The 26861-nt window shown below is 46.4% G+C and overlaps 2 protein-coding genes across 4 annotated transcripts in view; both read right to left on the bottom strand.

Moving 5' to 3' along the window:
- The window catches only part of LOC129857864 (fibroblast growth factor receptor-like 1), a 60841-nt gene that overhangs the window by 30165 nt on the left and 3815 nt on the right, over positions 1–26861 (bottom strand). The window contains exon 1 of one of the 3 annotated variants that reach the window (XM_055926520.1): positions 14277–14355. The exons of the other annotated variants lie outside the window; for them this stretch is intronic. Coding sequence (XP_055782495.1) covers positions 14277–14286 — 10 coding nt within the window. The 5' untranslated portion in view covers positions 14287–14355. Of the gene's footprint in view, positions 1–14276; positions 14356–26861 lie in introns of those variants that run through there. 3 annotated transcript variants of the gene reach the window in all.
- The window catches only part of LOC129857863 (nascent polypeptide-associated complex subunit alpha, muscle-specific form-like), a 127794-nt gene continuing 105850 nt past the window's right edge, over positions 4918–26861 (bottom strand). Inside the window, exon 6 of the transcript XR_008759956.1 lies at positions 4918–5122. The gene's annotated coding sequence lies outside the window, so the exon portion shown is untranslated. The remainder of the gene's footprint in view (positions 5123–26861) is intronic.

The raw sequence follows: 26861 nt of genomic DNA, 5'->3' as shown, positions 1-26861 counted from the left end.
GAGAATCACCAACCGCCTTTGCTTCTATTGCGGTTCTGCTGGACATTTTGTCATGTCATGTCCAGTTAAAGGCCAGAGTTCATCAGTAAGCAGAGGGCTACTGGTGAGCGCTACTACTCAGGTCTCTCCATCAAGATCCTGTACTACCTTGTCGGTCCATCTACGCTGGACCGGGTCGGCTGCTTCCTGCAGTGCCTTGATAGACTCTGGGGCTGAGGGTTGTTTTATGGACGAAGCATGGGCTCGGAAACATGACATTCCTCTCAGAGAGTTAGGGAGGATCACACCCATGTTCGCCTTAGATGGTAGTCCTCTCCCCAGTATCAGATATGAGACACTACCTTTAACCCTCACAGTATCTGGTAACCACAGTGAGACCATTTCTTTTTTGATTTTTTGTTCACCTGTTACACCTGTTGTTTTGGGTCATCCCTGGCTAGTATGTCATAATCCTTCTATTAATTGGTCTAGTAATTCTATCCTTTCCTGGAACGTTTCTTGTCATGTGAAGTGTTTAATGTCTGCTATCCCTCCTGTTTCTTCTGTCCCCTCTACTCAGGAGGAGCCTGGTGATGTGACAGGAGTGCCGGAGGAATATCATGATCTACGCACGGTCTTCAGTCGGTCCAGAGCCAACTCTCTTCCTCCTCACCGGTCGTATGATTGTTGTATTGATCTCCATCCGGGGACCACTTCTCCTCGGGGTAGATTATTCTCTCTGTCGGCTCCCGAACGTAAGGCTCTCGATGATTATCTGTCTGCTGAAGGCATTCAGATGGATCCCGCTAAGGTCCAGGATGTCAGCGATTGGCCTGTTCCTAAGTCACGTGTCGAGTTACAGCGCTTTCTCGGTTTCGCTAATTTCTATCGCCGTTTCATTCGTAATTTCGGTCAAGTGGCTGCCCCTCTCACAGCTCTGACTTCTGTCAAGTCTTGCTTTAAGTGGTCTGGTTCCGCCCAGGGAGCTTTTGATCTCCTCAAGAAGCGTTTTACATCCGCCCCTATCCTTGTTACTCCTGACGTCACTAAACAATTCATTGTCGAGGTTGACGCTTCAGAGGTGGGCGAGGGAGCCATTCTGTCCCAGCGCTTCCAGTCTGACGATAAGGTCCATCCTTGCGCTTACTTTTCTCATCGATTGTCGCCATCGGAACCCGAGGGGATTCTCCCTGAAGGGCGTGTTGTCGGGTTGACTGTCTGGGGAATTGAGAGACAGGTAAAGCAAGCACTCACTCACACTGCGTCGCCGCGCGCTTGTCCTAGTAACCTTCTGTTCGTTCCTGTCTCTATTCGTCTGGCTGTTCTTCAGTGGGCTCATTCTGCCAAGTTAGCTGGTCACCCCGGCGTTCGGGGTACGCTTGCTTCTATTCGCCAGCGGTTTTGGTGGCCTACTCAGGAGCGGGACACGCGCCGTTTTGTGGCTGCTTGTTCGGACTGCGCGCAGACTAAGTCAGGTAACTCTTCTCCTGCCGGTCGTCTTAGACCGCTTCCCATTCCTTCTCGACCATGGTCTCAGATCGCCTTAGACTTTATTACCGGTCTGCCTTCGTCAGCGGGGAGGACTGTGAGAGCCGCCAATAAACGTAGGATTAAGAGTCCTAGGTATTGTCGCGGTCAGAGAGTGTGGCTTTCCACTCGTAACCTTTCCCTTACGACAGCTTCTCGCAAGTTGACTCCACGGTTCATTGGTCCGTTCCGTGTCTCTCAGGTCGTTAATCCTGTCGCTGTGCGACTGCTTCTTCCGCGACATCTTCGTCGCATCCACCCTGTCTTCCATGTCTCTTGTGTCAAGCCTTTTCTTCGCGCCCCCGTTCGTCTTCCCTCCCCCCCTCCCGTCCTTGTCGAGGGCGCACCTATTTACAAGGAACGGAAGATCATGGACATGCGTTCTCAGGGACGTGGTCACCAGTACTTAGTGGAGGGGGAGGGTTTCGGTCCTGAGGAGAGGAGTTGGGTTCCATCTCGGGACGTGCTGGACCGTTCGTTGATTGATGATTTCCTTCGTCGCCGCCAGGGTTCCTCCTCGAGTGCGCCAGGAGGCGCTTGGTGAGTGGGGGGGTACTGTCATGTTTTGTCTTTGATCTTCATGTCTTGTCCCTGTGCTTCCCTCTGCTGGTCTTATTAGGTTCTTTCCCTCTTTCTATTTCCTCTCTCTCCTCCTTCCTTTTTCCCTCTCCCGCTCTCTCTCTCTCTCGTTCCGTTCTTGCTCCCAGCTGGTTCTCATTCTCCTAACGACCTTATTTACTCTTTCACACCTGTCCCCTATTTTGCCCTCTGATTTGAGTCCCTATTTCTCCCTCTGTTTTCTGCTTCTGTCTTTGTCGGATTCTTGTTTGATGTTTGCTGTTCTGTGTCCTTGTTCCGCCCTATCGTGTTTTTGCCTTCATCAGATGCTGCGTGTGAGCAGGTGTCTAGTGGTCGCGTCTCCAGTCGTTCATCTCTACTGACGAGAGGATTTCAGTTTTCCTGTTTTGTTTTTACCTTAGATATATCAGGAGTATCGTTTTTGTCTAAGACTGGAATAAAGACTCTGTTTCTATTTCGTCGCTTTTGGGTCCTCCTTCATCAGCATAACATTTTCCCCAATATTTGGAACCAAGGACTGATCACCCTAATCCACAAAAGTGGAAACAAATTTGACCCCAATAACTACCGTGGGATCTGCGTCAACAGCAGTCTCTGGAAAATTCTGGTAGTTTACTCCTCTGTAAATTGGTAATTTCTGTATACCCGTTGCAAGACCCACTGGTTGATGCTCATTTATAAAACCCTCTTAGGCCTCACTCCCCCCTATCTGAGATGCCTACTGCAGTCCTCATCCTCCACATACTACACCCAGCTGTCAGTCACATTCTGTTAAAGGTCCCCAAAACACACAGATCCCTAGGTCGCTCGTCTTTTCAGTTCGCTGCAGCTAGCGACTGGAATGAGCTGCAAAAAAACACTCAAACTGGACTGATTTATCTCTTCATTCAAAGACTCAATCATGGACACTCTTACTGACAGTTGTGGCTGCTTCGCGTGATGTAATGTTGTCTCTACCTTCTTGCCCTTTGTGCTGTTGTCTGTGCCCAAAATGTTTTTACCATGTTGTGCTGCTGCCATGTTGTGTTTCTACCATGTTGTTGTCATGTTGTGTTGCTGCAATGCTGTGTTTTCATGTGTTGCTACCATGCTATGTTGTTGTCTTAGGTCTCTCTGTAAGTAGTGTTCTGGTGTCTCTCTATTTTATATTTTATTTTTAATCCCAGTCCCCGTCCCCGTAGGAGGGCTTTTGCTTTTTGGTAGGCCGTCATTGTAAATAATATTTTTTTCTTTACTGACTTGCCTAGTTAAATAAATGTTGAATAAAATTAAAATAAACAGCAGACTCCTACATTCCGTCAGTGAAGATGACATCCTGAGCAAATATAAATGTTGCTTTCTATCAAATGAGGGCCTACGGTATCACCTAGATCTTCTGCACAGATTGTCAGACCTGGGCCCTGACAGTGAATCTCAGTAGGACAAAAATAATGGTGTTCCAAAAAAGGTCCAGTTGCCAGGACCACAAATACAAATTCCAACTAGACATTGTTACCCTAGAGCACACAAAAAACTAGACCAACCTCAGCCTACATATCAGCACCACAGGTAACTTCCACAAAGCTGTTAACAATCTAAGAGACAGGGCAAGAAGGGCCTTATACGCCATCAAAAGACACATAAAATTCTACATCCCAATTAGAATCTGGCAGAAAATACTTGAATCGGTAATAAAACCCATTGCCCTCTAAACTTGTGAGGTCTGGGGTCCACTCACCAATCAAGAATTCACAAAATGGGACAAACACAAAATGTTTACTCTGCATGCAGAATTCTACAAAACCATCTTCCGTGTACAGCGTAAAACACCAAATAATGCACGTAGAGCAGAATTAGGTCAATACCCACTACTGATTAAAATCAAGAAAAGAGACGTTAAATTCTATAACCACCTAAAAGGAAGTTATTCACAAACCTTCCATTACAAAGCCATTACTGGGGTGCCTTGTGAGAATTAGCCAGCGAGTAGGTAAACCACCACTACCCTCCATATTATTGGCCAATGTGCAATCATTGGAAAATAAACTGGACGATCTACGATTAAGACTATCCTACCAACGGGACATAAACAAATGTAATATCTTATGTTTCACCGAGACGTGGCTGAACGACGACATGGATGACATAGAGCTGGCTGGGTTTTCCGTGCATCGGCAGGATAGAGAAGCTACGTCTGGTAAGACGAGGGGCAGGGGTGTGTGTCTATTTGTCAATAATTGCTGGTGCGCGATGTCCAATATTAAAGAAGTCTCGAGGTATTGCTCGCCTGAGGTAGAATACTTCATGGTAAGATGTAGATCACACTATCTACTAAGAGAGTTCTCATCTATATTATTTGTAGCCGTCTATTTACCACCACAAACCGATGCTGACACTAAGACCGCACTCAACGAGCTGTATAAGGCCATAAGCAAAGAAGAAAATGCTCATACAGAAGTGGCGCTCCTAGTGGCCGGATACTTTAATGCAGGTAAACGTATTCCAATCAAAAGCCATGGATTACAGGCAACATCCGCACCGAGATAAAGGCTAGAGTTGCCGCTTTCAAGGAGCAGGACACTAATCCGGACGCTTATAAGAAATCCCACGATGCCCTCAGACAAACCATCAAAAAGGCAAAGTGTCAATACAGGACTAAGATTGAATCGAACTACATCGGTTCTGACACTCATCGGATGGGGTAGGGCTTGCAAACTATTATGGACTACAAAGGGAAAACCCGCCGCGAGCTGCCCAGTGACGCGAGCCAACCAGATGAGCTAAATGCCTTTTATGCTCACTTCGAGGCAAGCAACACTGAAGCATGTATCAGACCACCAGCTGTTCCGGAAGTTTACATACACTAAGTTGACTGTGCCTTTAAACAGCTTGGAAAATTCCAGAAAATTATGTCATGGCTTTAGAAGCTTCTGATAGGCTAATTGACATCATTTGAGTCAATTAGAGGTGTACTTGTGGATGTATTTCAAGGCCTACCTTCAAACTCAGTGCCTCTTTGCTTGACATCATGGGAAAATCAAAAGAAATCATCCAAGACCTCAGAAAAAAAATTGTACACCTCCACAAGTCAGGTTCATCCTTGGGAGCAATTTCCAAACACCTGAAGGTACCACATTCATCTGTACAAACAATGGTACGCAAGTATAAACACCATGGGACCACGCAGCCGTCGTACCGGTCAGGAAAGAGACGCATTCTGTCTCCTAGAGATGAACGTACTTTGGTTTCGAAAAGTGCAAATCAATCCCAGACCAACAGCAAAGGACCTTGTGAAGATGCTGGAGGAAACAGGTCCAAAAGTATCTATATCCACAGTAAAACGAGTCCTTTATCGACAACCTGAAAGGCCGCTCAGCAAGGAAGAGGCCACTGCTCCAAAACCGCCATAAAAAACCCAGACTACATGAGGACAAGATCGTACTTTTTGGAGAAATGTCCTCTGGTCTGATGAAACAAAAATAGAACTGTTTGGCCATAATGACCATCGCCATGTTTGGAGGAATGAGGGGGAGGCTTGCAAGCTGAAGAACACCATCCCAACCGTGAAGCACGGGGGTGGCAGCATCATGTTGTGGGGGTGCTTTGCTGCAGGAGGGACTGGTGCACTTCACAAAATAGATGGCATCATGAGGTAGGAAAATTATTTGGATATATTGAAGCAACATCTCAAGACATCAGTCAGGAAGTTAAAGCTTGGTCGCAAATGGGTCTTCCAAATGGACAATGACCCCAAGCATACTTCCAAAGTTGTGGCAAAATGGCTTAAGGAAAACAAAGTCAAGGTATTGGAGTGGCCATCACAAAGCCCTGACCTCAATTCTATAGAACATTTGTGGGCAGAACTGAAAAGGCGTGTGCGAGCAAGGAGGCCTACAAACCTGACTCAGTTACACCAGCTCTGTCAGGAGGAATGGGCCAAAATTCACCCAAATTATTGTGGGAAGCTTGTGAAAGGCTACCCGAATAGTTTGACCCAAGTTAAACAATTTAAAGGCAATGCTACCAAATACTAATTGAGTGTATGTACATTTCGGACCCACTGGGAATGTGATGAAAGAAATAGAAGCTGAAATAAATCATTCTCTCTACTATTATTCTGACATTTCACATTCTTAAAATAAAGTGGTGATCCTAACTGACCTAAGACAGGGAATTGTTACTAGGATTAAATGTCAGGAATTGTGAAAAACTGAGTTTAAATGTATTTGGCTAAGGTGTATGTAAACTTCCGACTTCAACTGTATATACTAGGCGGTGTCATAGGAAGGCCCAAAAAATTGTCGAAGACTCCAGTCACCCAAGTCATAGTAAGCATTTCACAGCTGTTGTATTCAGCGCATGTGACAAATACAATTCGATTAACTTAGAGAAGAGTCCCCTCAAGCAAGCTGGTCCTGGGGCTCTGTTCACAAACATATCCCACAGAGCTCAGGACAGAAACCCAATTAGACCCACACAAATCATGAGAGAACTAGACACATTTCAAAGAACAAACCAAAAAACGAAAAAAATGTAAACCTGTTTCCCCTGCGGATAAAGCCTTTTGAATTTAATTGAGCTAGAGAATGGGGGGGGGGGGGGGGGGGTTAGGGAGCAACCTGTTTACTGAGATAAGGAATAAGGGCAGTGTGGTGTGTCAGAGGAGGGGATGTTGTCTTTTTTACACATATACACATTTGCCATACTTTTAAAATGATGTTTCACATAAATTCTGAACCTGTCTAATCGCATAGTATCTACAGTTGTAAGTTAAATATTTTTACTAAAAGTATTTTTATATTGTTGATTGATTGACTATGCTTTACCAAATCTCCAGTGTTATTTTTATGGCAAATTTTTTAGATAAATTTGATTTTTCAGCCATTCCTGAACCTGTGACCAGGAAGACACTCCATAGAGGCAATACCAAAATAATTAATCTAATGATTCTGTCTCTTCATAGCAAAATCTGCAGAGCTGACATGGTTGTTTGCCCCATAGACATAATGTTCTGTTTGTGGCACCAATTTTGTATAATAATTTAAATTGAAAAACTCTTAAGTTTTAAATCAAGTGTTGTTTTGCATATCAGTTCATAAACCACGTGCCACGGAATCGGCACATCGAAAATCTCTTCCCAACTATTTTGCAACCTGTATTGTGCCGCGGTCAACATTTTGGTCCTCAAGTAAAACTGATATATTTTTTTATTTATGAAAAGAATATTGTTGTCAATTTTGGTCTTTAATAAAGGGCAAACAAGTTCCCTACCTTCTCCCCTTTCCACTTGCCTCCTCCATTTTTGCAGTAATGCTACAATCAGTTGGTTGTAATTTTGGATAGAGCAAACATTTCCATATACTATATGTTTGTTAACTGCACGTGACATAACTCCACCTTTTCTATTCATAATATCATTAACAAAGATAATTCCCCCCCAAAAAAGAATCAATTACTATATTTGAATTTAACCATATTATTTGTTTTTGTAACGCTCGTCGGAAGAAGTGGACCAAGGTGCAGCGTTGTACGTGTTCATGCTTCTTTATTAAATCCGAACACCAAACAAAACAACAACAAACGTCACGTTCTGAAGGCTACACAGAGCTAACAAAAAAAAAACGACCGTGAAGCTTAACTGGGCTATAGTGCCACTAACAAAGATAACTACCCACAAACACCAAAGGAAAAAAGTCTGCCTAAGCATGATTCCCAATCAGAGACAACGATAGACGCTGTCCCTGATTGAGAACCATACCCGGCCAAATAGAATATTTCATAGAAATAAAGAAACTAGAATGCCCACCCTAGTCACACTGTCTTTTCTGGAGGATGAAACTGGAATTTCAACCAGCTTTGTATGGCTTGTTTTATAAAAGAGCTGTAAGGGGTGCGTACTGGCGGCAGAGAAGTCAGGCGCAGGAGAGCAAAAACTGTGTTTACAACGGAGCAGTTTCATTTTTTTTAAACACCGGAATCAGAACAAACAATCAATGGGTACAAAACCCGCCGCACACCAGAGAAACGTGCCGGACAAGAAACAATTCTGGACAAGGACATGGGGGGAACAGAGGGTTAAATACACAACATGTAATGATGGAATTGAAACCAGGTGTGTGGGAAGACAAGACAAAACAAATGGAAAATGAAAAGTGGATCGATGATGGCTAAAAGACCGGCGACGCTGACTGCCGAACGCCGCCTGAACAAGGAGAGGAACGAACTTTGGCGGAAGTCATGACAAGGGCGATATTTTGAAAAAGTTTTCAATTAACTGAAAGTGAGAGGTTGTAATCTGGATAAAGGGAAAAAGGCCATTTTTGAACAGGGGATGAGCAATTTTGATTAATCTACTGGAGAACCATTTTGGGTTTAAGTATAACTTTTGTATGACTGATGCGTTTATTGAGAGGTTTAATGCTTTAATATTTAATAATTTTAGCCCCCCGAACTCATATTCAATATATAAATAAGCCCATTTTATTTTGTCTGGCTTGCCATTCCAAATAAAGTTAAATCGGTTTTGCACAAATAATTTCAAATGCAAATAGTTCTTCATGGCAGGGCAATAAGTAAATAGGTAAACTGGGATATGACTAAAGAATTAATCAGGGTGATTTTTCCACAAATAGACAGTATTTACCTTTCCATGGTAGCAAGATTGTATCTATTTTTGCTAACTTTCTGTAAAATAAAATTGTCGTAGGTTTCTTTATTGCTCCAGCTGGACTGAGACTCAGAGAACCTGACTGACCACTGGCTTCTTCCTTCTTTAGAGCCCTGCTCCTAGACCCCTGCTCATAGAGCCCTGTTCTTAGACCCCTGCTTATAGACTCCTGCTCCTAGACCATTGCTCCAGCTCTGGAAATAATATAAACAGTCCACTTCTTGCTTTCTGAACTTAAACACACTGCAGAGTGTTCTCTGTCCAGGGCAGTGTAAGCGTGGAAGGAGCATGGAGTGACACACACAAACACACACATGTGTAGCAGCATTGATCTGAAATTAATGTCAGGCTTGACCTCTCTCTTCTTTCCTCATTTGTCTTGTTAAATTTCCTCTGAAAGTCTTCCCCGGTTGCTTTAATCTAAGTTTAAGGGATCCACAGACGGACCTGTATATGCTGGTTGTTGAGCTGACGAGCTGAGAACCCTAACTCCAACCGCAGATGGGACTTTGAATGGCAAATGCCCTGACAGACAGACCTCCCAGTGCCACGACCTACAGCATACAACAGCATATTATTCCAAACAAGTAACGGCATCAATAAAAACAAAGGCGATTTCAATGTATATTTTACATTGACATTCTAGTCATTTAGCAGACGCTCTTATACAGAGCGACTTACAGTTAGTGCATTCATCTTAAGATAGCTAGGTGGGCCAACCACATATCACAGGCATATAAAGTATTTTTCCTCAATAAAGTAGCTATCGGTAGAGTCAGAGCTAGGGGGGATCAAGTGCAATTTTTTGGGGGGGGGGTGGGGGGGGGGGGGGGGGGTTGGGGATTCGAGGGGAGTCAGATTATTTAAGATAATCTCAAAGAGATAGGGTTTTAGATGTTTTCAGAAGATGGGCAGGGACCCTGCTGTCCTAGCTTCTGGGGGAAGCTGGTTCCACCATTGGAGTGCCAGGACAGAGAAGAGCTTAGACTGGGTGAGCGGCAGCTGCCCTCCCATAGGGGTGGGAGGGCCAAGGGACCTGAGGTGGCAGAATGGAGTGCTCGGGTTGGGGTGTAGGGTTAGAGCATAGACTAAAGGTAGGGAGGGGAAGTTTCGTAGGTAAGCACCATGGTCTTGTAGTGCAGTTCAGGGGAATCTAATCACAACAGCTGGAACCATCCAAGACATTTAACCTATGTAAGACAGAGGGAGGACCCCTAACCTATGGATAACCAGGGATCACTGTAAAGCGTCGCTGTGCTTGTCCGCTCGTGGCCCACTCTGTTTTAGACATCTTGATAGAGGTTTTTGATTTCAAGGAGGATTTATGGGGAAGGGTGTCCTCCCCAGAACCGCAGCCCCAGAAGAGCTTTGAAGCTGAGGAACAGCGCTGGGCTGGTGTCGTACGGAGAGCTTCAAACGGACCTCGACAGCGCTCTGCCTAGATAAATTATTATGGTAAAATAAGTAGCAGAGCTTTGAGATGAGGGAGAGAGAGAGCGAGAGCGAGAGAGAGAGAGAGAGAGAGAGAGAGAGAGAGAGAGAGAGAGAGAGAGACAGACAGAGAGACAGAGAGACAGAGAGAGAGAGAAAGAGAGAGAGAGAGGACACACTAAAACACAAATACACTAAGAAAAAAGAAGGAACAGCATGTCAGAAAACAGCTCAATGTGATTGAAGAATCCATAGAATCAAATCACTTCTGGGAAAATTGGAACACACTAAACAAACCACAAGGCAGTCGTCAGTGAACAGGGAGTAGAGGAGCGGACTAAGCACACACCCCTGAGGGGCCCCAGTGTTGATAGTCAGCGTGGCGGATGTGTTGTTGCCTACCCTCACCACCTGAGGCCGGCCCATCAGGAAGTCCAGGATCCAGTTGCAGAGGGAGGTGTTCAGTCCGAAGGTCCTAAGCTTGGTGATGAGCTTAGAGGGAACTATGTTGTTGAATGCTGAGCTGTAGTCAATGAACAGCATTCTTACATACGTATTCCCTTTGTCCAGGTGGGTGAGGTCAGTGTGGAGTGCAATAGAGATCGCATCAGTTGTGGATCTGTTGGGACGGTATGCGAATTGGAGTGGGTCCAGGGTGTCTGGGGGAATGGTGTTGGTGATAGTCATTTAGGCAGGTTAACTTGGCATTCTTGGGCACAGGGACTATGGTGGTCTGCTTAAAACAAGTTGGTATTACAGAACGGGTCAAGGATAGGTTGAAAATGTCAGTGAAGGCTGGGCCTCCCGAGAGGCGCAGCAGTCTAAGGCACTGCACCGCAATGCTAGAGGTGTCACTACAGACCCGGGTTCGATCCCGGGCTGTATCACAACCGTCCGTTTTCAGGAGTCCTATTGTGCGGCCCACATATGGCCCAGCGTCGTCCGGGTTAAGGGAAGGTTTGGCCGGGGGGCTTTACTTGGCTCATAGTGCTCTAGCGACACCTTGTGTCGGGTCGAGCACCTGCGGGCTGAACTCGGTCGTCAGGTGAACAGTGTTTCCTCCGACATATTGGTGCGGCTTACTTCCGGGTTAAGCGGTCGGGTGTTAAGAAGCGTGGTTTTGGCGGGTCATGTTTCGGAGGACGCATGACTTGACCTTTGCCTCCCGAGCCCGTTGGGGAGTTGCAGAAATGAAACAAGATTGAAATTGGGGAGGAAAAGGAGGTAAATAAAAAATAAAAAAGTAATAATGTCAGTGAAGACACTTGCCAGCTGGTCAGTGAATGCTCTGCGCACTCATTAACTCATTCAGAGAGCAACCCTGCTTATCTCTGTACTCATATCCTGGCATGGCGGGGGGGGGGGGGGGGGGGGGGGGGGGGGGGTTAGACCAAACAATGCCAGATCTCGGTCTAGTGTGTGGAATTCAGGTTCCTTATCACCGATGAGAGATTACGCAGTTGGAGTCAGATGAGACAAGAGAAGGGCTTGGTAAACAGAGCTAAGTAAACAATCCCCCTGTTTACCTTTGGTTTACCCCAGTGTTTCTCACTCCCACTCTTCTCAATCAAACACCCACCCAGTGACTCGTCACTAGTGACCCCTGCATGCATTCCTGCTGCCCTCCTACCTAACTCTTAATCAGGCTATTCATGACGTTAAGGTCCCATATCCACTTCCCATAGGTCTTCTTCAGTCACTCTGATACCTTTCTCATCTCTATTGAGTGACATCTACCTGAATATTTCTTCAATCCTACACTTGGCGAAAAGGGTCAATATCAGGGGATCTATATATTTCCGGATATCTGACATTTTATTTGATAAAATGAGTAGACATGCTCCAGATACGCATGCTCTTAATTTCATATATGGAGCTAGGATATTCTCTGTAATGGGACAGTTTCTAAATCCACATCCGGCTTCTTCACCTGTGGGATGGTCTGAGACCAGACCAGACAGCTGATTAAAATGTGGTTTTGCACAACCAAAAAATGTCTGCACAACTGTCAGAAACCGTCTCAGGGAAGCTCATCTGCATGCTCGTCGTCCTCAGCGAGGTCTTGACCTGACTGCAGTTTGGCTATTAACCGACTTCAGTGGGCAAATGCTCACCTTTGATGGCTACTGGCACGCTGGAGAAGTGTGCTCTTCACAGATGAATCCCAGTATCAACTGTACCGGGAAGATGTCAAACACCGTGTATGGCGTCGTGTGCGCAAGTGGTTTGCTGATGTCAACATTGTGAACAGAGTGCCCCATGGTGGCAGTGGGGTTATGGTATAGGCAGGCATAAGCTACCATCAACGAACACAATAACATTTTATCGATGGCAATCTGAATGCACAGAGATACAGTGACGAGATCCTGAGGCCCTTTGTCGTAACATGCATCCGCTGCAATAACCTCATGTTTCAGCATGATAATGCATGGCAACATGTCGCAAGGATCTGTACGCTATTCCTGGAAGCTGAAAATGTCCCAGTTAGGGCCTCCCGGGTGGCGCAGTGGTCTAAGGCACTGCATCGCAGTGCTAGCTGTGCCACCAGAGACTCTGGGTTCGAGCCCAGGTTCTGTCGCAGCCGGGCCGCGACCGGGAGGTCCATGGGGCGACGCACAATTGGCCTAGCGTCGTCCGGGTTAGGGAGGGTTTGGCCGGTAGGGATATCATTGTCTCACTGGTGACTCCTATGGCGGGCCGGGCGCAGTGCAGCCAAATGGTTGTGACTGTTTTTTTGATCCACGCCCCTACCTTATTTTATAAGGTAACATATGACCAACATCTGCATATATGTATTCCCAGTAATATGATATCCATAGGGCCTAAGTCATTTTTTTCAATTGACTGATTTCCTTATATCAACTGTAACTCAGTAAAATCTTTGAAATTGTTGCATGTTGCGTTTATATTTTTGTTCAGTGTATATGAAAGCAAGCTTTACTTTAATACTTCCAACACCATCAGGCTTGATTGAGTGAGCTGTTTCGTGTTGCCTGCCTGTATGTCCATAAACCTTTATATATTTCATAACATCTTTCTTGGTCAGTAGGTACATAACATAAAAGGAAGTGGTGTTTTCGACAGTCACTCATATAGATATAGAGGTCTATAGAGCATCCCTGTGGAATGCTTTCGACACCTTGTAGAGTCCATTCCCTGACGAATTGAAGCTGTTCTGAGGGCAAAAGGGGGGGGGGGGGGGGGGGGGGGCGGGGTTGCAACTCAATTTTTGGAAGGTGAATATATATTATTTTAATAGCAGGACACTGTAAAGTCCATTATCCCTCTGAAGAGTATGAATTAGGCTGTTTGAGAAGGTTTGAATCTTAAGCAAGCTGCCTACATATTGTTGGAAGACAGTAGAGGCTGCTGAGGGGAGGACGGATCATAATAATGGCTGGTGTATTTGATACCATTCCACCAATTCTGCTCCAGCCATTACTACGAGCCCGTCCTCCCCAATTAAGGTGCCGCCAACCTCCTGTGTTGGAAGTACATAAGACCAACATAGCTACTGTAGTAGGTCAAAGCTGTGTGCTGGAAAACCTTGGTAGAGTATGGGTGAAGTTCCTTTCTTTTTTGTCTTCAAACCAATGCTGCCTTTTTAAGTTGTCATAGTTGTATAATCACCTTCCGGTGTAAAAACTATCACGTTTCAGGAGAAGACCCAGATGCAGACAGTGTCGAAGTAACAAACGTTTATTACTAGAACAGGCGGCAGGCAAAACGACAGGTCAAGGGCAGGCAGAGGTCAGTAATCCAGATCAGATTCCATAAGGTACAGAACAGCAGGCAGTCTCGGGGTCAGGGCAGCAGAGGTCAATAATCCAGGGTGGTGTGACAAGGTACAGAACGGCAGGCAGGCTCAAGGTCAGTGCAGGCAGAATGGTCAAAACTAGAATACAGGAACTAGAAAAAGACAGGAGCAAGGGGGAAAACAGTGGTAGGCTTGACAAACTAAACAGACAGAACACAGGTATAAATACACTGGGGGTAATGGGGAAGATGGGCGACACCTGGAGGGGGGTGAAGACAAGCACAAAGACAGGTGAAACAGATCAGGGTGTGACAGTACACCCCCCCCCCCCTCTAGGGGCGCCACCTGGCGTCCTACCTGAACGCATACCTGGTTGACCGGGGTGCCGGCGTTGGAAATCAGCGACATCCAGGATGTCCTGGCGGGGACCCAGAACCTCTCCTCCAGGCCATAACTCTCCCAGTCAACAGGTACTGGAATCCCCTGCCCCAAGGTTGAACCTTCAGGAGACGCCTCACCGTGTACTCCGGTTGGCCGTCAATGAAACGGGGGAGAGGGGTGGGCGTGGAAACAGGAGAGAAAGGGCTGTGAGACATTGGTTTGATCCTAGACACATGAAAAGTGGGATGTATACGGAGGGTACGGGGAAACAGAAGATGAACAGCAGAGGGGCTAATGATCTTGTAGATGGGGAAAGGGCCGATAAACCGGGGGAAAGTTTGTGGGACTCGGGTGGACAGCCATATCCGACCGGACTGTCTTCCAGGTACGACGACAGCAGTGGACAAACATCTGGGCCGAGAGTATGCCGACCTCTTCCTCCGGGAAGAGCGGGGGCTGATAATCTAGGAAACACTCAAAGGGTGAGAGGAAGGGTGTTGCGGGCATATTCGACACTAGTTGCTGGCTCCAGGTGGTGGGGTTGGCGGAGACCAGGTAGCGAAGAGTCGTCTCTAGGCCTTGGTTGGCTCGCTCCGACTGGCCGTTGGAGTGGGGGTGGAAACCAGAGGACAGGCTGGCCGACAACCCAATGAGTGTGCAGAACGCCTTCCATAACAGGGACGACAACTGAGGACCCCGGTCGGAGACCATGTCCACTGGGAGTCCATGGATCTGGAAGACATGCTGCACCATGAGATGGTCCGTCTCTTCGGCAGAGGGTAGCTTGGGGAGAGGAATGAAGTGGGCGGCTTTGGAAAACCGGTCCACTACTGTCAGGATGGCGGTGTTTCCATCAGACGGGGGAAGACCCGTGACAAAGTCCAGGGATGTGTGTGACCAGGGATGGTGAGGAACAGGCAGAGGTTGAAGGAGATCAGCCGGAGCTTGCCGGGGAGTCTTGTTCTGCGCACAGATTGTGCATGCTGCGACGAATGCGGAGATGTCAGGAACCATGGTAGGCCACCAAAAGCATTGTCACACAAATGCCAGGGTCCGACAGGAGCCTGGGTGGCAGGCAAGCTTGGAGAAGTGGGCCCACTCCAGGACCGAGGAGCGGACAGCGCCAGGAACAAATATCCGGTTATCTGGGTCCCCCCTTGGGTTTGGCTGGGAACTCTGCACCTCACGAACATGCTTCCCTATTCCCCAGCTGAGTGCCGTCAGCAGGCACGAGGTGGGAAGGATGGCCTCGGGTTCCGTGGGTGTAGCCGCGGGGCTATAACGGCGTGACAGCGCATCCGGATTGACATTCTTGGATCCCGGTCGGTATGAGAGGGAGAAGTTGAACCAGGTGAAAAGCAGGGCCCACATAGCTTCACTGGAATTGAGACGCTTGGCGGTGCGGAGATGTTCCAGGTTCTTGTGGTCTGTCCACACAATGAACAGATGTTCTGTCCCCTCCAGCCAGTGCCCTCCACTCCTCCAATGCCATCTTCACTGCGAGAAGCTCACGATTCCCCACATCGTAGTTCCTCTCCGTGGCATTGAGGCGATGGGAGAAGAAGGCGCAGGGATGTAACTTGAGGTCCAGGTCAGAACGCTGGGACAGTACAGCCCCCTCTCTGACGTCCGAAGCATCGGCCTGTGCAGACAGGGGACAAGCCAGGGTGCTGTAACCCCGGATAAAGCGGCGATAAAAGTTGACAAATCCCAGGAAATGTTGCAGTTGCATTCTGGACATAGGCTGGGGCCAATCCACCACCGCTCTCACCTTCCCGGAATCAATCTGTACACTCTCTGCAGCAATGATGTAACCTAGGAAGGGGATGGTGGAGCAATGGAATTCATACTTCTCTGCTTGCACAAAAAGCTGGTTCTCCAGGAGGTGTTGGGAGAACCTGTCGGATGTGGAGCACGTGTTCTTGGGCAGAGCGGGAGCAAACAAGGAAGTCGTCAAAGTAGACGAAGATGAACCATTCAACATGTCGCGGAGAACATCATTCAACAGAGCCTAGAATATAGCAGGGGCATTGGTAAGACCAAATGGCATGCCAGATACTCGTAGTGACCGCTGGCCGTGTTGAAGGCAGTCTTCCACTCATCCCCTTCCCGTATCCACACCAGGTGGTAGGCATTCCGTAGGTCCAGCTTAGAGAACACGGTGGCCCCCTGGAGCGGCTCGAAGGCCAAGGAGACGAGTAGTAGCGGGTAGCGGTTCTTCACCGTGATGTCGTTGAGGCCCAGGTAGTCAATGCACGGGCGCAGGGGAAGCAGAAGGAGGGATGAACCCTGCAGCTAGGGAGTCCTCAGAGAGTACAGTTCCCGGGGTGGAGTGGTGCCTGAGAGAAGGTTGATCCCGCTATCATAGGATCGGTGCGGCGGAAGCGAAGTGTCCCGGGCCTTACTAAACACCTCCTGGAGGTCCTGGTATTCAGCGGTAATGGCGGAGAAGTCCTGGGCAACTTCCGAGCCCCCAGGAAGACATCCTGGGGCAGGCTATGCTGACTTCAGGCAATGAGCATGGCAGAATAGGCTCCAGCCCATGATGGCACCAGAAGACCAGTCAATAAGGGGATTGTGTCGCTGGAGCCAAGATAATCCCAAAACCACGGGAACCTGAGGGGACTTAATAAGCAGGAATTAGATCATCGCACTGTGGTTCCCTGACACACGTAGGTTGATGGGGGTGGTATTGTGGGTGACCCGGCCTATAGAGCGCCTGTCCAGCATTCTAACATCCATGGAAATGGACAGGGGCTGAGTGGGGATGTCCAGATCGGATACCAGGGTAGTGTCCATAAAACTCTCATCGGCCCCAGAGTTGATGAGTACCCGGAGAGATTGTGACTGGTTCCCCCACAGCAAGATGGCATGAAAAGGAATGCCAGTAAGGAGAGAGGAAAAGTTATCCGTATGGCCCACCAGAGTACTCGCTCCTACCGGTGAGCCTGGTCTTTTAGTGGACAGGTGGCCACGAAATGAGCAGTAGTCCCGCAATACAGGCAACTCTTCGTGTGAAGCCTGTATAGCCGTTCGGCTGGGGACAGCCTAGCTCTGCCTAGTTGTATCGGTTCGGGAAGAGGTGAATTGGCAGACTTCGGAGACTCTCGGGGGAACTCGGGTTCTCTCGGCAATGGAGCCGTCGGGGACTTCCAGGATGTCTCGGAGGCGAGGTGGAAGCCTTGGGCAGGCGAGTGAAATCGAACCTCCTCTCCTTCCCTTGCTCCCGTAGTCGCCCATCGATCTGAATGGTCAAGGAGATGAGCGAGTGGAGATCCGTCAGTAGTTCCCGGGCTGCAAGCTCCTCCTTTACTTCCTCCAATACTCCGTGCAGGAACATGTCAAACAGCGCTTCCGGGTTCCAGGCACTGTCAGCTGCCAACGTGCGGAAATCCACACTCAGCCCCTAGTCTGCCACACTGCGGGAGTCTTGCCGAAGCTGGAGTAACTTCCGGGCAGCCTCTCTCCCGGACAATGGAGCATCGAAAACTTTCTTCACCTCCACGATGAACTCCTCCAGACTGAAACATACGGCCAACTGCTGTTCCCATACTGCCGTAGCCCAGGCGAGAGCCCTCCCGGACATCAGCGTGATTAGGTATGCTATCATCTTACAGCGGTCCGAGGGGAAGGAGGAGGGCTGCAGCTCGATGATGAGGGAACACTGAGCGAGAAACGTCCGACAGGTGCCCGACTCTCCATCGAAGCGTTCCGGGGGAGGTAAGCAGGGTTCACGGGAAACCGGGGTGGCAGCGCTGCTAACAGCCGGGTTACTGAGGGGCTGGGAGGTTACCGTCGTGGTAGGCTGACTAACAGGCAACCCGCGGAATTGCTCCAGCAATGTGTCCAACACTTGGTCATGGTGTTCGGCCAAGGTCTGGAACCCTTCCACAAGACCATGAAGCAACTCCTCGTGCCTTCCGTTGGTGGCTCCTTGGAAGGAGACAGCATTGCGGAGCTGGTCCGAGTCTGCTGGGTCAGTCATGGCCAGTTCGTACTATCACGTTTTTTAGATGCAGACAGTGTTGAAGTAACAAAAGTTTATTACTAGAACAGGGGCAGGCAAAACGACAAGTCAAGGGCAGGCAGAGGTCAGTAATCCAGATCAGAGTCCATAAGGTACAGAACGGTAGGCAGTCTCGGGGTCAGGGCAGGCAGAGGTCAATAATTCAGGGTGGTGTGACAAGGTACAGAACGGCAGGCAGGCTCAGGGTAGGCAGAATGGTCAAAACCGGGAAAACTAGAAAACAGGAACTAGAAACAGACAGGAGCAAGGGGAAACCCGTTGGTAGGCTTGAAAAACAAAACAGGCAACAGACAAACAGAGAACACAGGTATAAATACACTGGAGATAATGGGGGAGATAGGTGACACCTGGAGGGGGGTGGAAACAAGCACAAAGACAGATGAAACAGATCAGGGTGTGACAACAACATTATAATACAGCAAAACAAAGCAATAAATGTAAATTAAAAGTACACAATAATGATGAATGGCAACAGAAATGTCATTATTAGCATTTATTTTATATTAACAGCTGATTTTTCAGAGGGAATCGAAAAACCAGAAACCCATTTAAGCTAATATGAGGTAAACAGAATTGTTTTTCTTTACCCATGTTCTTAACTGACTTGTCTAGTTAAATAAATAAACAAATACATAAATATAACTATTTACATGAAAATACATTTTAAAGTTTACTGAGGAAAGGCCTTCTACTACATTACCTGTAAACAACAGTGAGTTATTACAAAATATACAATTTAGAATCAAACATACATTCATCAGATATAGTAAACTACATAAAATTCAGGGATGGCCACAATTGCTTTTGAAGAGCCACAGGGTTCTGCAGGCTTTCTTGTTGAAGCCCAATTCTACCACACCTGATTTTACTGTTCAAGGTAACGATGAACAGCTGAGGTCTTGATGAACAGTTGAGTGGTAGAATCAGGTTTGGTAGCACTGGGCTTCAACAAAAAAGCCTGCCTAACCCTGTGGCTCAGCTTGTCATTAGCCATTTTGGTAACTCCTGATACAAAAACTCTGTGACAAATGACAAACTGCTGAGAACCACCTGTAAAATACAAAGTCCTTAGACAAGTACAAAACACTTTTAAGAATAAATATTTACAAATCTGACATTGGATAGGTGCTCTAAATCCTTTAGCTACAAATGTCCTTAGAAATGCTCTACACACTTGTTCAAATCCAGTAAAAGAGCACACATTCCCACATTTATAAATGGCAGTATAAATATGAAAGCAGATGGGAGTACTCACAGATTTGGAACAGAACATACATAAGTACTACTGATAGTGTGCGATGTACAGTGCGCATATGAATAAGCGTAAGTCGTTTGTCAGCTCCACGTGGGCCGGTTTAATAAATTTCTTCGCTTCTGAAAAGAAGAAATGTTTACAACCTGTCAACTTATCGTGTACCGTAGGGATGGCGTGCATCTGACGGATGAGGGCAACGACGTCGTCCTTGAAAGTTTGAGAGATGGTCTCTCCAAATTCTCTCCTCCGTAGTAGCAAGACGCTTGCACTAGTACTAATTGCCACTCAATGAACCCAAAGGCGCTTTTAAGAGACAACTAATACATTAAAATAAGCACACGCCATGCGTGTGCGCATCAGTGTGTGTGTCTGGAAAGAGGTGTCAAAAACGATACATCCCCTCCGGTAGACCTTCAAATCTTAGGGCGGTAACTCTAACCATTGCGCCACAAACCCTGTTATAGATATGGCAACTTGACACTATTTAAATGGAAAGCCTGATGATGACAGCACACGTTTGTTCCAAAATGTTTTGTTCATTCACTCAGTACAGATTGAATGTTTATTTCGCTTGCTTGGTAAAAATGTTTTGTCTAAAAACAGTTGCGTTGAAAACAGTTTAATTTCATTACATAGCTAACCAAGTTAGCAAGCATGGTGTTTTCATTTGACTGGCAGAGGTTGCGCAAGCAAGCAATGATCATTATGATCAACACATCTGTTCTGGTGTGTGCATTTATTATAAATTAGCAGCGTGACAGTTTTCCAAAAGTTCCCAAACTTTGGTGTATCTGACTGGCTATAAAAGCAGCCGAGGACATTCACTAGCTTATTTGTTTGTGCTCTGATTACACACAAGTGTCCAGATCAGCAGTTTACACAGATGACTTCAGCCGTATGAAAAAACCTTCCATAAAAAATGATCCCTACCTACTAGCTAGCTACCTTCCTTTTCCATCTACTAGCTAACTGTTACTGTTGAGCACCAACTGAGTTGCTCCTGGTTTAAGTACTCTGTGAGATTCGGCAGAAAATATTTTAGCATTGTCAGAAATGCTACAAAAAGGTAGGACATTGTTGGTTTATATTGGGCAGAAATGTGCACGTGAGAGCGGTAAAATTGTGAATTTAATAAAAACCAGGGCATAAAATTAACTTTTTGGTCCAGCAGCCAAATTATTTTTTTTTGTTGCAAAAATTACACAAAAAAAACAAACAGATTAGCATGATTGGTAATGTTTCTAAAAGAATGCATGTATTACTAATAAGAAGTAATATGGTATATTGTTTAATTTCATTTTTTGTAAAGTGAGTCTTTTAACCAAAATATCAAAAATGTCACCTGCCCTTTAACGGTGGGAGGTTACGACTGTGGTAACGCAAATCAAGTCACATTTGTGCCTGTGAGATTGAGTCTGACTAGTACATAGAGTAGTTGTCTTCTCTTCCCTAGCAGTTGAAACTCAAACATAGAAAAATAACCTAGCTTGTGAACCAAAGATGCCGCCGAAGAACATGGCTGACGTTTTACATTCTCCCAACCAATTGTGCAATTTAGTTATTTTTTTAGCGTTTTGTGTAACTTTGTTTGTGCTTTGAAAGGCTGGTCATGGCTCACATCAACAGCATCCTCCCAGACACTCTAGACCCACTCCAATTCGCATACCGCCCCAACAGATCCACAGATGACGCAATCTCAATCGTACTCCACACTGCCCTTTCTCACCTGGACTAAAGGAGTACCTATGTGAGAATGCCATTCATCGACTACAAGCGTTCAACACCATAGTGCCCACAAAGCTCCTCACTAAGCTAATGAATCTGGGACTAAACACCTCCCTCTGCAACTGGATCCTGGACTTCCTGACGGGCCGACCCCAAGTGGTAAGAGTAGGCAACAACATGTCTGCCACGCTGATCCTTAACACTGGGCCCCCTCAGGAGTGTGTACTTAGTCCCATCCTGTATTCCCTGTTCACCCACGACTGCGTGGCCAAACACGACTCCAACACCATCATTAAGTTTGCTGACGACACAACAGTGGTAGGCCTGATCATCGACAACGATGAGACGACCTATAGGGAGGAGGTCAGAGAACTGGCAGTGAGGTGCCAGGACAACAACCTCTCCCTCAATGTGAGCAAGACAAAGGAGCTGATCGTGGACTACAGGAAAAGGCAGGACGAAAAGGCTGTAGTGGACCGGGTCGAGAGTTTCAAGTTCCTTGGTGTCCACAACACCAACGAACTATCATGGTCCAAACATACCAAGACAGTTGTGAAGAGGGCACGACAAAATCTTTTCCCCCTCAGGAGACTGAAAAGATTTGGCATGGGACCCCAGATCCTTAAATGGTTCAACAGCTGCACCATCGAGAGCATCCTGACTGGTTGCATCACTGCCTGGTATGGCAACTGCTCAGCATCTGACCGTAAGGCGCTACAGAGGGTAGTGCGTATGGCCCAGTACATCACTGGGGCCAAGCTTCCTGCCATCCAGGACCTATATAATAGGCGGTGTCAGAGGAAAGCCCATAAAATTGTCAGAGACTCCAGTTACCCAAGTTATAGACTGTTTTCTCTTCTACCGCATGGCAAGCGGTACTGGAGCGCCAAGTCTAGGACCAAAAGGCTCCTCAACAGCTTCTACCCCCAAGCCATTAGACTGCTGAACAATTCGCTACCAGACAATTTACATTGAAACCACCCCACCCTCTTGTACACTGCTGCTACTCTCTGTTTGTTTGTTACCTATGCATAGTCATTTCGCCCCCACCTACATTTACAGATTACCTCAACTAGCCTGTACCTCTGCACACTGACTCGGTAACGGTGCCCCCTGTATATAGCCTCGTTATTCTTTTTCTTATTGTGTTACTTCTTATTATTACTTTTTACTTTAGCCTCATTGGTAAATATTTTCTTCTTCTTGATCTGCACTGTTGGTTAAGGGCTTGTAAGTAAGCATTTCACGGTAAAGTCTACACTTGTTGTATTCGGCGCATGTGGCAAATAAAGTTTGATTTAATTTGAAACAATGTAAATAGTCAAGAAACAAAAGGACAACATTTCACTTCAGTAGACTTTCGTTTCAAGTAAATTAGACCAAGTTTTGTGCCTGTGCGCAGCGCTTCTAAAAATTAATCTTTCACTCAGATTTTCACAGCCCCCAGCCAGGTAATTTTGCAGCACGAGGTAATCGGCTATATAGGATTCATAGTTCTTTGACTTTGTGCGATTCCTTTACCAGCTATGAAACAAAACAACAGAAATACTTTGAAAACAGCTACTGCAGCATTTATTCCTGACCAAAGTCCTGACCAAAAATAGAAATAGATATCTTACCCGCCACTGCCTAAATCTACCCGCATCTGACAGGTGACAGTGTTAATTTTAGGCCCTGATAAAAACTGTTGCACCTACAAACTTGCGTAGGTGGCAGGTCACTGTTTTCTGGGCTTCCAGCTTCATTTAACTCACTCACTCTTCTTCCACTCCACCGTGTGGATGTAGCTGTGGACGTAAATGCCTAGCAGAGTGTGTGTCTGTCATTCTTTCATTGGCTCCATGTCCATCCATCCACCTCACCCCACTAGAGCTCATCCAAGCCCCCAGCTGTCTCTCAGACAGGCATCATAGAACACCGTCTTGGAATCTTGGAAGGACACTCTCTCCCCTACCTTAGAAAAACATACAGAAACCTGGTCATTCCTCAAATGCAAACCATTTAACATTTCTGGAGGGTGACGTCGAGTGTCTGCCTCTTTTTAGCGCTGGCATGTTGTTGGAGCAAAGGCTATGCCCGCTCCACCTCCACTGGTGCAGAAGCTGGAGAGGGCACAAGGCCTGACTGTTGGCCCTGACGCCAGGCCTATGTGGGTAGCTGGGTGTTTGTCGTTGGTGTGGGGGCAATGACTCTGACTCTCCTCTCCATACCACTGGCCCTAACACACTCTCACTGGAGCAGATGTAAATGTTAATCTCTTATTTCAGTGTGAATGGAATTCATGTGAGTCACAGGAGGGAGTTTTGGGCACTGGGCGCTCTATGTACACACTCTATCTGAATCATAGAGGCTCAGATTCCCTAGTTGTGTTGTTTCCCATCAGATTTGAGAACACTGCTCTCCTCTGCTGTGAGGGTAAGACAACCCAACCAACAGCCTTGGCCTGTAGTCACCCAGTGGTGGTGGTATGGGACCCCCATGTATCTGTACACACACAGGTTGGACCACCAGCAGCTCAGACCACACAAACAGAGCCACAGCTCCACAGGGATTCTGGGTAATGTTGTAGAACGCCGGCCCCGTCACAAATAACGAGCACCTGCTTATTAAGCACAACCCTTTGTGTCAACAGTCCACACCGACAGACAGCTATTATCTCACGCATGGTTCCTAATTCTGGTTTGGCTCTCGCTCTACACAGTATGTAATGTTTACATGTTCGGCTGTGGCTCACACTCACAGACCCAGCAAGCTACTGCTGCGGCTGCTGGTCTGTCTGTCACTGCTGAATGTGCGTGCCAGAGCAGACTAGGCAAGGAGGGCAGGGCAGCTTGCATAAAAATCACCCAGACAAGACCGTACAGCACAGGTCCAAGGAGGACCAAGCCAGGTGGTGATACTGATCAGTCGCTCACCCTCACTCTCACCACTGCTTTACCCAAACCTGCTGCTGCTGTCGGCTCAGAGTAGGGCCGGGTGGGCGCTCCATCTCGCTCTTTCATCAGGGTACACTTTAAGTTCTATGTATGGCCCCTTATTGGTAGCAGACTGAAGAGAGGCCCGTCTTCCTTGTTGGAGAGCATGTTTTCTTTGCTGCTTAGTCCCAGAACATTGTGTGACCTATGGCGCTGAACCAGGGCCAGGCAGAAGTGGGCCCTGCCATTGAATGGGTGAGGCAGCAGCAGAGCCGGGGATGAAAGCCATTAAGGAGGCCCTTCCGTTGAGCCACAGGTTCTAAATGCCTGGAATGTCGGTGTTCTGAGAAAACCACAGAATTCTAAAGAGAAGCCGTCCACTGCCCTGAGTCAATGGGACAAATGCACGGAATGGGCATATTCACTGCATTTTGACATTTTAAAATGCCCAGAGTGTAGGGCTATGAGGAGTGGTGATGGTTGGAAGGGTCCTGTAATCCCCCTAGTTAAAGGTTAAAGGCTGTGTAATCCCACCTTTACCCAGGGACAAAGAGACTGCAACAAAGCAAGCTTCCATTAGGAAGAGGGGCCCCACATCAAGAACAAATTGCTCGTGACGAACACTCAGCCTCACTGGTCTTGTATGAGCACACTGCTCCGACAAGCTAAGTCCACGGAACGGAGAGAACAATTCACTCCAAGGTGCCCTCTCCCACCTGTGCAAACAGTGCAGTTCCGGGCTCAAGTAGGTAAAGAGCACACAAACAGGGTCCACGCAAAGATGACATCTCGCTGACCTCCAGCGGAGTGGGGCCTTTATCTATACCAGGGTGAGGAATGTTTGAACGCCCGCCGCTATCCTTTGTGATTTTACGTCTCCACTATAAATACCAACACTTCTCTAATAGCCGTGCTCAAGCAATACGTTTCAACCCAAATGCAGCTCATTAACTGCCTTGTTTACGTAAAGTTCCGTTCCCCTCACGCGAAACACCACAGACTTGTTTTAAGTGCACACGTTTAACAGAGATCACAACTACAAAGAAGACTGGGACCTACTTCAAAACAAACATTTAAAAAATATGGAGTGAGAGATACAAAATGGGGTTTGGCAAGCTGTATTCATGTGGACTTGTAAGAGCCGGATGTTAACACATTGCTTTGTGCACCACACACTCTGAGATCTGCCACAATGAAAATCATGTTCAAATCTAATAACAAAGCTTTATGGAGCCAGAGAACACACACAGTCAGGAGCATCAGCCAAGCTGTCGGTTCCCAGGCCAAAAAATAAGTACATTAAAATACAATCGCAAACGAGGTGGGCTTGTGTTAACTTTGAATGGGAGCATATGTGTTGTAAAATGTAACTGTGTAACACCTGACAAATCCTTTAGCAGTGTCATCATGGTGGACAACATGCTTGTATAGGCCAGGCCCACAGTAATGGTTTGAGTTCCCTCCATCTACAAAATTGACAACAACAAAAAACAGTTTTCTTCTATGCTTGACCCATGAAACATAATTTAAAACATCAGCCACATTAGCATTATATTATATCCTTGCTGGCATCAGTCGTTGTAGGGTTGCAATGCTACCAGTAATTTACCAAAGTTACCGGAATCTTCAGTAATTTTTGTAATTAACAGAAAATCAAATTTTGGAAATGTATACTTTAATAACTTAAAAGAACATTGATTAATATACAGTATTAATTTATTATATATGTGTCCATATTGTCCATGAATTTCTAGTAGATAGACCATATGGTTCAAATGAAAATAGCCAAATTTATGAAAAAAGCATTTAATCAACAATGGCATTATTTTCATTTAACTCTGCAACTTCCAACTATTGGAACTACTTCCAACTGCCACCAGTTTGACGCCAAAACATTCACAACAAATACATATTGAAATAGTCAAATAAATCTTAGTTTGTAAAAAAAATATGTAGAAAGGATATTTCATGCTGAAACCCTCATATTAAACACCAATGGTATTCACTGTTTATGGTTTATATTTAGGACAGTGTTTTACAGCTTTGTAAGTCTATTTTTTATTTTAAAATCATGTTATTTAATGATTTCATATATGTTATATGTGATAAATCCACACAGAGGGCCAGAGATTACAACAGACACCTGTGATAATCTGAAGTAACCAAAAGGGCCCCTAGATGTCTTGTGATAGATTACATAAAATCTCGTAGTTTACTGGTAAATTTGAACATTTCCATTAATATACTCTCCCTTTGCAACCCTAATCGTTCTTCTGGAACAGTCAAGTCCTCTGTGTGAAGACTGGACGGGCATCTGATACTGTTTAACTGTGTGCACACGTTCAAAGCAGGACCCTGCACAGAATCAGACATCCAGCTGGAAGAGGTACTCGCAAATAGCACTCAGATGGATCAGGAAAGAGATGAACACTGATGATGTTCTGAAGATAAGGGAACTACAGAGGAAAACTGACAGAACACTGTGGACTCATAACAGATATAATTGCAATTGTACTCAACAAGTGGAATTGTGCCAGACTGAGCTGCTGTCCATCAGAGGCTCCAGAGGCCAACCCAGTCTCCAGTTAGTCCCCATTGCTCCAGCAGAGGCTGTGTATAATCAGCAGCCAGGCTTTGTG

The sequence above is a fragment of the Salvelinus fontinalis genome, chromosome 6, assembly GCF_029448725.1.
Source record: "Salvelinus fontinalis isolate EN_2023a chromosome 6, ASM2944872v1, whole genome shotgun sequence".
NCBI classification, from domain to species: Eukaryota; Metazoa; Chordata; class Actinopteri; order Salmoniformes; family Salmonidae; genus Salvelinus; species Salvelinus fontinalis.
This window is presented reverse-complemented; position numbering and strand designations above follow the sequence as displayed.